Source organism: Branchiostoma floridae, unplaced genomic scaffold (assembly GCF_000003815.2).
Source record: "Branchiostoma floridae strain S238N-H82 unplaced genomic scaffold, Bfl_VNyyK Sc7u5tJ_72, whole genome shotgun sequence".
NCBI lineage: Eukaryota > Metazoa > Chordata > Leptocardii > Amphioxiformes > Branchiostomatidae > Branchiostoma > Branchiostoma floridae.
Window position 1 is genome coordinate 113900 of NW_023365920.1, and position 11408 is coordinate 125307.

Genomic DNA, 11408 nt, shown 5'->3' on the forward strand with positions numbered 1-11408 from the left:
CCTACAGTCCAGCTTGTCTGTGTGTGTTTACAGAGTCTGACTTACTTACAGTGCAGCTGGTCTGTGTGTGTGTGTGTGTATGTGTATGTATATGTGTGTGTGTGTGTGTGTTTACAGGCTTACCTACAGTCCAGCTTGTCTGTGTGTGTGTGTATGTGTATGTATATGTGTGTGTGTGTGTGTGTTTACAGGCTTACCTACAGTCCAGCTTGTCTGTGTGTGTGTGTATGTGTATGTATATGTGTGTGTGTGTGTGTGTTTACAGGCTTACCTACAGTCCAGCTTGTCTGTGTGTGTTTACAGGCTTACCTACAGTCCAGCTTGTCTGTGTGTGTCTACAGCCTTACCTACAGTCCAGCTTGTCTGTGTGTGTGTGTATGTGTGTGTGTGTGTGTTTACAGCCTTGCCTACAGTCCAGTTTGTCTGTGTGTGTCTGTGTGTGTTTACAGCCTTACCTACAGTCCAGCTTGTCTGTGAGTGTTTACAGCCTTACCTACAGTCCAGTTTGTCTGCGTTCTGCAGCATGAGTTCAGCACGTTGTTCTGGGTCGTTCTCGTTCAGAGGTCCAAGATCAACTCCTCTGTCAGGAGGGGCAATTTGACTCAGCAGATACGTGTAGGCCTCTGAGTCCTGCAATCAGGCAAACTTTCTGTTAAAACTCCAGATATTTTGTCTAGCTTAGGGAGTCAGTCATTTGCACAATCTCACACAGCAAGTACTGTAAATGCAGAAATGTTCGCGGTGGATTAATGTTCGCGGTTTTAGCGGTAACCACTTCACCGCAAACTTAAAACTACCGCAAACATTTTTCTATTATGGTACTAGACTGCAGTCTATGGTGTTATCGCGAAATTAAAACCACAGCGAAAAGTCCTTTTTCCCGCTACCGCGAAATTAAATCCTCGCGAACTTAAATGCATTTACAGTAGTATGTTACAAGCTTCCTTTGGAGACTTAGGAACACCTGTGTTCATTTTTGGGGTGGGAGCATTGATTTGTCATATTCAACTTGGGGCAGGTTCTCTAATGCTGGGAGAGGGATTTTTGCTGCCCCTGGTAGTCTGCTTTCAGTTGAGCCAATGAAAGGCCATCAGCAATCCCCTCAAAAAATGCTGACGCTCTACAAGTCTGCACAGGACATTAGTTACAATCATTATGTTATAGTTATGCAACAATAGCAAGCCTAGTTACCTGCAAACATACACTAGGGATTTAATGTGCAGCACTGCCATACAAAATTTTTTAGGGAACCAGTTAAAATGTTGCATGCAATGCTGCTTGGGATACAGACCAGTTAGAAATTATGACGTATTCTAATACACTACATTTTCTAACCCACCTTAATGTCAGGTCCAAAGTTGGTGATCCTCTTGTTGTGCCCTGCCTTCTCCAGGTGATAGTTGACCCAGCGCAGTAACAGTTCCTCTGGGGACAGCTTCAGTAAGTCTTCCATATCCTCCCCATCCATGAGCAGCTGCACAAGTCCTGCAAAAAACAACATGTCCACAAACATAAATATGAGGGACAGAAATGCAGTCACAAGACTAAGAATTAGCTGCCATAAACTTCGTATTGAAACGGGAAGACATACTCGCACCCCTCGGGAGCAAAAACTAATAATGCAAATATTGTAATTTAGATATAGAGGACATACTAGTAGTATTTCATTTTGCAGTACAGTGTGGATTGTATACCGTACGGAGAAATTAACTGTATAAGGTTATACAAATTAACCAATTTCCTTCTTTTATACACCTGTTCTGTAGAAAAATTCATATTCCTAATGCAACTAGCCAAATCATTGATCATAAAACATACCGGTATCTGCTCTTTTATCTCCACTATAAAAGTGAGAAGTTGAATTTATCCAGCAATACCGGGTAGTCTCATTTTGTATCTGTTAACTGTATATTTTAAACATGTCTTGTCGTGACCTGTACATAGCCCGGTGTGGCAAAAATGTGCAATAAAGGTCTTCAGACATTTCATTCAATATAAAAAATGTCAGGAACCATGTCCGGACTTGCATTGAAAGACTATCTCTCACTTTTATTCTCCTTTTTGTGCTGCACCATCAAAAACATTGTGTAGATAATTTGCACTTGGAAAAGGCATAAAGATTGCATTTTTGTGTGTTACATAATAGTAATTGAGCTTTTGTGTTTACTATTGGCTGTATTGGATTATTATAAGCTGCACTGACTGCTACCAACTATAAAGTATAAAAGAAAAGAAAAATAGCATTGTTTCCTGAACAATTTTAGTATGATCCATACTTCCTAATTTAGTGTGGTGAAGGTAAAATTTGTCTGGTGCAGGTAATTTTCAATGTTACCTGCACTGGTGCAGGTATGCAGAAAAAAGTATTTCAAGTCCTGGGAAAATACACCCCACTTACCACTTAATATATAAGTATAAATGAAAGAAAAAAATAGCAATAGTTTTTGAAGTTTTAGTATTATCCATATTTCCTAAATTCAGAGTGGTGCAGGTAGTTTTCAATGTTACCTGCACCAGTGAAGGTATGCTGAAAAAAAGTATTTCAAGCCCTGCGGAAAGATGCAGAATTGCGTAGTGACCTGGGTTGTGCTGCAGGTCGATCTGAGCGAACAGCCCGATCCTGATGATCTGCCACAGCAGCCCCAGCACCAGGTGAGGCTTGCCCTCCTGCAGGTCCACCGCTCCGATGTTCACAATGTTACAGCCGATGGCGCTGGCAGAGTTCAGCGCCAAGTTCAGGTTCTCTGTGATCTTGTACTGGTTCAGTTTGGTCTTGTTGATTGCACGCTCGTCAATGGTGTCCGGGCACGACAGGTTGATCATTTTGCTACAAGACAAAATAAGAAATGCTTTTAACCCTACCTTAAACTCCATAACCAAGAAAGATTAAGAGTACTTTAAAGTAAGACCATGTACCTGTACAGTACCTCTAAAATTGTCAAGTACACAAAAACCTGTGAGTGTGTACCAAGATCTAAACAACTATATCACCAGTACACACTACCTTGTAACTGACTACAGATATGAAGCAAATCCTGATTCAACAATGAAAATTATTAAAGTCTTGCAGCTAAAACAACTTGTTTTGAGATTCAACAGTTAGCTACATGCCTAACTTGCATATGCTTGGTTAAACTTGTTAAGGTACAGGCAAAGGTATAAAACTGTACCTGAAATTTTTTTATTAGGTACACAGCTCTACATCAGAGTGCTAAAGGATGAGAAATTGGCCGGCGGAAAAGTTAGAACAGAGTGAGCATGTGAAACCAAAAGTGATTTTGAGTTAGTTAAGCTTAGTGTGATATGTGCTGTAAGTGCTACATGTATTCTTCCAATGGTTATGACAGAGTAGACAGACACGGTGTAGTTATTGTTCATTGTACTGGAGAAATTCTCCCATCTCTTTTTGACAAGCACAAAGAACAGTTAACCATGATTTAACGTCCCGTCCTAAGCACTGAGACCCTTTCCTCCAGTAGAAGCTTGCATGTCAGGTGAGCAGCAACTACATAGGAGTGGGTACCGGTACAGAAAATTCAGGTCCAGGTCCGGTTCAGGTCAAGAGGATCAGGTCCAGGTCCGGACCTGAACCTGGATCTGATTCAGTATGAGAATACTTGTGAATAGATGACACTCAAAACAATGTATATGGCCCATTTCACTGCAAGGAAATCTGCTTGGAAGAATAATCAACTCCCACAGACTTTTTAAAATAACAGCAGCCAAGGCCTCCCCCTTCTTGGTTCAGAGGCAGGGCCACTAACCTGACTGAAATTGTAGCTGAGTTTTTATTGGACTATTGCTGCTATATTGTATACTTAAAATGGTGATTTGTGCAATACAAAGTGATGGTGATTAACTAATCTCCAAGCAGATCCTACGGTAGCATAAAATAGTATAAAAAGCTGGCAGAGGAGTGAAGCCGGCTTAGGAGTGTGTTTTGCTACCGGCAATGTACACCTCTTGGGTCAACTATCTCCTCGCCAGTTTGGTATGCCATTGTAGGATCTGCTTGGAGATTAGTGATTAACGTCTATAAGGGATTGATTCCAGAAAAAAACAGGGAAAATAGTTCTGACGACGGTTATACGGTTGGTGCTGACTGAAGGGTGATTGAAGGAATGTTACATTGTGTACACAGACATGTACTCATGTAGGGGATACAGTACCTGCTTTGGGGTAAAGTGATGATAATGAATGCAACGCAACCACATCCCTAGATATGGACCTCTGGTAAAATCTCAGTGCTTTTCATGCAACTGCCTACGAGTACAAGACCCTTGTCATGGCACACGACTTCGCAAAAAGCCAGCCTTGCAGAAATTATTCCTTGTACGACAATTTTCTGCTCTTCATAAATGAAAAAAAATGATGGTCGCTAGCAATGTTGCAGCCTCCAGCATTCACGCAAGTGTTTAACTGTTGTCAGAGTAAAGTGGCTGTAATTGAACTGCTGAATGTAAGAATGTGAAGTCATCATTGTACAGTGTACTTCTTTCTTCAACTATTCTGTTGTGCTTACACGATGTATATCTGTACTTGGATGGATGGATGGATGGATGGATGGATGGATGAATGAGTGAATGAATGAATGAATGCATGAATGAAGCTTTATTCAGGTGTGTAACACGCCAAGCCCACATGGGTTTATAAGACACAAAAAAAAGGTACGTCGATGTAGGTTAGACATCCAGGTAATAAGATACACCAAAAAGTAGTTATTCAAGCAACTGGATATGGTTTTGAAACGGTCAGACGTTTCGGATAGAATCCACTATCCTTCGTCAGTGACACTGAAGAGATCTGGAAGAAACAGGTCTTTTATACTCTATCTATGAATGAAGACAATTTCAGATGTCCAATAGGAAAAGTTGTAAGACAATTCAGACTGAAGACAATTGGATTCCAAACTTTTTGGTGTAACAAAAAAAAGGTATATAATAAATGACACAAATCTATAGCAAGCCTTGGAGAGAAAAGGTGAACAAAGCATCAAAGTTGACAAGGACTAACAAGAAGGTTAACACAATAGTTTCAAAATTAATGCATCATATTACAGCATAATGCATTTATTATGAATCTATTTCATCTTACCAACCGGAAAAAAACATAAATTTTAATGCGACATGCCTCAAAAGTTTCACTAGCACCTGTAACTTAGTGTAAGTGTGATTGGTTCTTTAAAACTCACCAAAGAAGAATGCCGTCTTGGATTTTGGTCCACAGCTCGTCTGTGTTGACATCGATGTCCAAGTAGGGCTTACAGTCCGCGTCATCGGCCAGGTTACTGCTGATCCAGTCTGCGAAGGCTGTTTTCTCTTCCTCCGAGTAGGAATGTGTGGTGCCCTCCACCGACACCCCGGACATGCCTCCCTTCTTCACAATCCCCTGTTTTGTAGCCACCGCCTTCTTAAAGGAATGGGCAATATGGCTGGACTTCATGTCCGCATACACCTGGAAAATAAGTAGTATAATTCTAGATTGAGTACTTATGCAGAAACTTTCGCGGTGGTTTAATTTTTGCGTTTTTGGTGGTGGCCGCCTTACTGCAAACTTAAAACCACCGCGAACATTTTTCTTGGCAGTAAGAGACTACGTACAGTGCATCAGGTGCTACTGTGAACTTAAAACCACTGCGAAAAGTCATTTTCCCACTACCGCGAAATTAAATCCCCAAGAACTTAAACGCTTTTCCAGTATCTCCTAATAAACTGGTCAGGGTTGGACTGAGTGCAGGTTAGGTGCAGGTAGACACCAGAGATACCTGCACAGCTTCAATTTTACCTGCACTAGCCCTGAGTAACCTCAAATAAAGTTAAGCTAGAACTTGTTGGATTCTGAAAAGTTTGGAAAGTGACTACTATTTACTTTATTTGAGAAAATACAGAAGTGCAGTACGTAGATCATAGCTGGAACTGTTCAGTAAATATACAAATTATACTTTTCATAATGAGTAATTTTGAAATGAACCTTTAAATAGATTAGAAATTGCCAAGATCCTAGAAACTGTCAACATTAAGCTAACCAGTTTGGAATTCAGTCCAGATACATGTACATGTATTTGCTCAGGAGTGCAAAGCAAACAATTCCTCCATTGGACTATTCCACTGGGGTAAAACTGATTGTATTGACTATATAACGTAAAATACCTGTTACAACATAGATAGCATACACAGTATTATTTACCAGGGCTCGAAATACTGGGTGCATGTGCACCCAGGTGCACCCAAAATTGGAGCTGTGCACCCAATTATATTCTGTGGGTGCACAGGGTGCACCTAAATATTTTCTTAGGTTTATGCAGGGTTGAACAAGTTTTCTAAAATCCACTTGTCCTATCGGGCAAGCACATAAAAAATGTACTTGCCCGAACCAATTTTTCAGTTGCCCAAAATTCAAATGTCACTGTTACTAGTATATGCATTTTCACTTCCAGCAATGGAATTCTCTGTAGACAATTGCTTGATGTCATGACTGTAAAAAGTAACAAGTAATTTAAAGTATATCAAAATTGCACTAAAATCAATGGAAAAATCTTACTTGCCCGATCGGACAAGTGGGGTAGGACATGCACTTGCCCGAACAGCACTTTCACTTGCCCTGGACAATAGGGCTAGTGGACTTGTTTATCACTGTTATGTATAAAAAGATATCAAAGGTATACATCATATTCTTGACATCTAAGAGTTAGAAAGATAATAAAAATGTCTGTCATGGTACTTGTTTAAGAATTTGATAGCTTGTAACTAAGGCCACACCAATTTAATTTCTTGGTTCACGGATTCGCTCGCTCTTATTTTTTGGAAAAAAAAATAAAAATAAAAATTACCACTCAGCAAATTTTCACCATTAATGAAACCATTCACCAACTTTCTGGGGTAGCAAATTGGCCTTTATAGTATAAGCTCCTTAAAGTGTGGGTATAGGTGCTGTTACTGTACAATAATAGTGTTTTTGTACTTTTTTCAAGCTGAAAACTTTTTTCTTTATGTTTTGGATTAGTCGTTACCTTTACCCCAACCATTTTACAATTTTTATTTTTATTTTTATTTCGCCCTCTCGCTCCATATTTTTTATGAAAAAATCCGTGAACCAAGAAATTAAATTGTTGTGGCCTAAGTTTTATTATTAGGTTATTACTTAGATTTAAGTGGTGCACCCAAAATTTTTTTGGTGCACCCAATTTTTCAAGCTAGGTGCACCAGTGCACCTAATGCCAAAAATGAATTTCGAGCCCTGTTTACTATACATGCAATACATGTACTTAGCTTTGAAATCATCATGTGCAGACGGTTGCAAAATTGGAATGAACAATTTTTTTGTGAAAATGGAAAGGATAAATACAATAAATTTCCTATATACATGTATATATTGGCTTGGTCTGATGCATGTTTTAACCACTTGGATGCGTTTGATACTAAATGTTAGGGCTAGTTTCTATATGAAGTGTGATGTAATTATTGATAAGCATAAACTAATTTTGGAGACACTTTGTGAGTGAGGTATGAAGAAGAAACAACATCCATGTTACTGTAAATTCATGTACATGTAAGGTCAGATTCAGGGCTCAAAATACTGGGTGCATGTGCACCCAGGTGCACCCAAAATTGGAGCTGTGCACCCAATCTTTTTCTGTGGCTGCACTGGGTGCACCCAAATATTTTCTTTATAGTTTATGTATGTTAAGATATCAAAGTATACTAGTATACAACATATTCTTGACATCTAAGTTAGAAAGATTATAGAAATGTCTGTCATGGTACAGTACTTGATTAAGAATTTAATAGCTTGTAATTAAGTTTTATTATTAAGTTATTACTTAAATTTAAATGGTGCACCCAAAAGTTTTTAGTGCACCCAATTTTTTAAGCTGGGTGCACCAGTGCACCTAATCCCAAAAACAAATTTCGAGCCCTGACATTGATTTATTTTGCATTGAAAACAAATAGAACTTGTGGTGGTCTTGACTCTTGATCAGTTCATGACACATGTACAATATCATAGTAATGGAGAAACTGAGTTAAACTTCAAGTTCAAGGACAACCAGTCGTGGAAACCACCAACTACTTGTAAGTTGTAGTACTAGTTAATTACTAGCGGCAAGGGTGCAACAGACAGGCAGAACACTTGCCTCCAAGACATCATGATATACTGTACAATGTACATGTATACTGTGTATAGTAAGTATAGACCTATAGTGTAGTATAAGTTAGACTTGTATTCAGGGGTAGTTGGGCAGCAATTACAACAAAATTTTTTGCTCTGGTTTTGGGTTCATGTTAAAGAGGTCACCACGGAATATAAAACCACCGCAAACTGAAATCAAATGTATTTTGTAGCAGGGCGTTTCTTGAAAAACATTAGTTAAAAGGGGGTCAGCACTGCAATACAGAGGGGCAACCAAGCTACATGTAGAGGATATGATTGAAGTTGGGGTTCCCCCAACCAGGATGTGGAGTTTAAAGAGAAATTTGAATTGAAATGGGACAGTTTAAGGCTTACTGGGGGTCAATTTACAGTCAGACTGTGGTCACATGTGACCAAGTAGCATCCATATAGGAAATTAATGCTAGCTGGAAAACTACTATATACCACCCCCCACCCCCCCCTGAGTAAGGAGGGGGTGGGGGTGGGGGTGGTAGGGGGTTGGGGTACAATGCCTCTTTATAAAAAGCTGTGAGCTACTGAGTAGTACTACCCTCCCCTGGTCCAGGCTTGAAACATGACCTATTTACAGACTGAGCAAACCCTGCCCATTTAGCAAACAAACCCTGTGTGTGTACTGTTGTACATTATGTACATACAGCCCTCACTCAGGCTACAATCACACACATACTACATACATTATGTTCTACCAACAAGGTCTTCCATTCAAGTTGGTAGATGCATCAAAAATTTGTATATTTTAGACAATCCCACACTTTATAAAAATACACTACAACGAGGTTCAATATCAAATTTAGTCATAAATTACTTTTCCAATTCAAACCCAAATCTACCGACTATAAAGGTTGTTCTTTCTACTTAAAGTATTTATTCAACACAGTAACAAGGAATGTAAAATGTAAACTACTGAAAACACAAGCCCTCAAACATAATTAAACATTTATTTCATGTATGACAAGCTATATGCTAATTGAAAGGTTTTAAGGGATGTATAAGGTTTCCAACATCAACCATTCCCATGAAGGAAAATGAATTACATTTATGAAGTTGCTACTCAGATTTGTTGAGGGATAAAGAAAATGCCTTTAATCTGTCCGTGCATGTATCCCTGACGGGGTTGATGTATGATCCATATACAAAAATGTATCAGTTAATTTATACTATTATAGACATGTAAACTTTGAGCTAACAGTAACACTTTTGCATAATGAGGGGCCTTTGGGTGAAAGGAAAATATTTGCATATTTCTTTTTATCCAACATATCAGGGCAAGAATATCTCATAGCAATAAAATAGGTATCTTTGGATTTCCTTCTCTTTTACCAGCAGTTCATCCATGCCTTCCTGTCTTACATGTACGGTGTATGCAGTTTGTCCACATACATACAAAAACATAACCTTCATGCCAAAGGTAACAATAAGACAACAACCATCCACATGACCTCATGATCATCTGACTTCCTCCCTCTGCCCAGCTGGACATATATGGAAGTGTCCCACCAGACTTCCTGCCTGAACATGATCTCACCAGATTCCCACACACCAGGCATGACTAATGTTTGCTACTGGGGGAAGGACAAGTATAGACCGTGAAATGTGTCCTGACAGCAGAATGGCTCCACCTGTGAAGTCATTGGTTACTCTCAAATCTTTCTAAGTTATATACATAAATCACCTATGGTCCACATTGTCAAAGAGGACCACCCAGGGAACATGGTCATCTTAGACAGGTAGTCTTCTTGTGAAAAAGGAGAGTTACAAGATATGACATAGGCACAGATTTCAAAGTTTCTGTAGTATAACTATTGACAACAATGCTTTTGGTCGCATGCCACCTGGACTAGGGGTGGTTGCAGTTGCAATACGTAAGTTGTTGTATCAAAAACTGGTTGTCTTGTTGCAATGGTCAGCTGGTGGAAATGGTCGTTACTCGTTAGACAAAGATTGGCCATCTATCTATAATATTCTATTCCCCAGGTCCTGTCAAAGAATAGCACATGATAAAGTTTACAAATTACAAAGTGGCCATGTGGCACAAGTGGTAACGCAACCCCGCTTCTGGGCCATGGATTCAATTCCGTAGATCTTTAACTGTGGCTGGTATGTACGATCCTAAGGGTTGGTCAAGCTCGGACATAACTAGTTAAGGCCTTATAGTTATACTGGTTACTTTGGATGGTGACAGCACTGTTTATAAGGGACCTTCTGGCTTCAGGCATAAGCCTCAAGGATCAGAGTAACATCTATACAATAAAGAACCCAACACACTTATCAAGAAGAGTATGGGTGACCTACACAAGCCATAGTGAAGCTGCATTTCACTACTTCTAATACCAGATCACGAAAAAGGGTCATGACTCATGCTTTGTCCACAGCCTTGGTTTGACCACTTACATTACAGTACAAAGTCCAGGGTGTGGGCATGTGGAATCTGTGCCTCCCCTCTACATGTCACCTGTGATGAATGGATTACGTAAGTAATGATTTCTTGTTGAATGAGTTGGGCATGCAATTCATCGATGGACGATGACGGACTTTTTCATGACTACATGTACCTGTCACCTGTACGGATAAACTTCTAGTATGAACCCCAGGATTCAAACCTCCACAGATAGAAGTATGTAATACTTAGGAGCAGCCAGGTATAAAGTAACAGTACGTCATGTTCCAGTACAATCAATTAGGTACAGGTCCAAAACGTATTTGTACATCATGCATAGCAGGTACTTATCAGTTCAAACCCAGCTGGGATGACAGGTCAGGGATGGCCACTTTGACAAATAGAAAGACTATGAAATTACTGTGGCAGTACAAGTGAAACCACATCTATTAACTACTCTGTATCACAGAATAATACTTCTGCCATCTTTGCTTTCAAAACAAAAATTACCTCATAATAGGTGATGGTGGTGGATAGGGGTGGGCACTGCCAGCACAGAAAATTCAGGCACATGTACAATTTAGGTCCAGAGAATCAACTCCATGGTCCAGGTCCAGACCTGAACCTGATTGTGAAAACTTGTAAAATGGTTTGATACTGAAAACAAGCTCTAGATGAATTTCACTACAAAGGAATTTGTGTGGTTGAGTATCTGACTCTGACTATCTTCATGTAAACACTTAATTATAACTGCCAGGGTTCTAGCTAGTGCATTTTAGCGTAGTGGGCCACTACGCTAAAATTTGTGACCCCTACGCTAAAATAAGGGCCACTACGCTAATTCTTAACTAGTGTAGTGGTG

General features: G+C 39.6%; 1 protein-coding gene across 4 annotated transcripts in view; it reads right to left on the reverse strand.

The window, feature by feature from the left end:
• LOC118408982 (plastin-2-like) overlaps positions 1–11408 on the reverse strand; it is a 29114-nt gene that overhangs the window by 7759 nt on the left and 9947 nt on the right. For all 4 annotated transcript variants that reach the window (XR_004830387.1, XR_004830386.1, XM_035809848.1 and 1 more), the window contains exons 2-5: positions 5192–5454; positions 2580–2827; positions 1340–1485; positions 494–630 (exon numbers count right to left, since the gene is read on the reverse strand). Coding sequence is in view for 2 of the 4 variants with exons in the window: in XM_035809848.1 (XP_035665741.1) it covers positions 494–630; positions 1340–1485; positions 2580–2827; positions 5192–5454 (794 nt within the window). In the remaining 2 variants the exon portion in view is untranslated. The remainder of the gene's footprint in view (positions 1–493; positions 631–1339; positions 1486–2579; positions 2828–5191; positions 5455–11408) is intronic.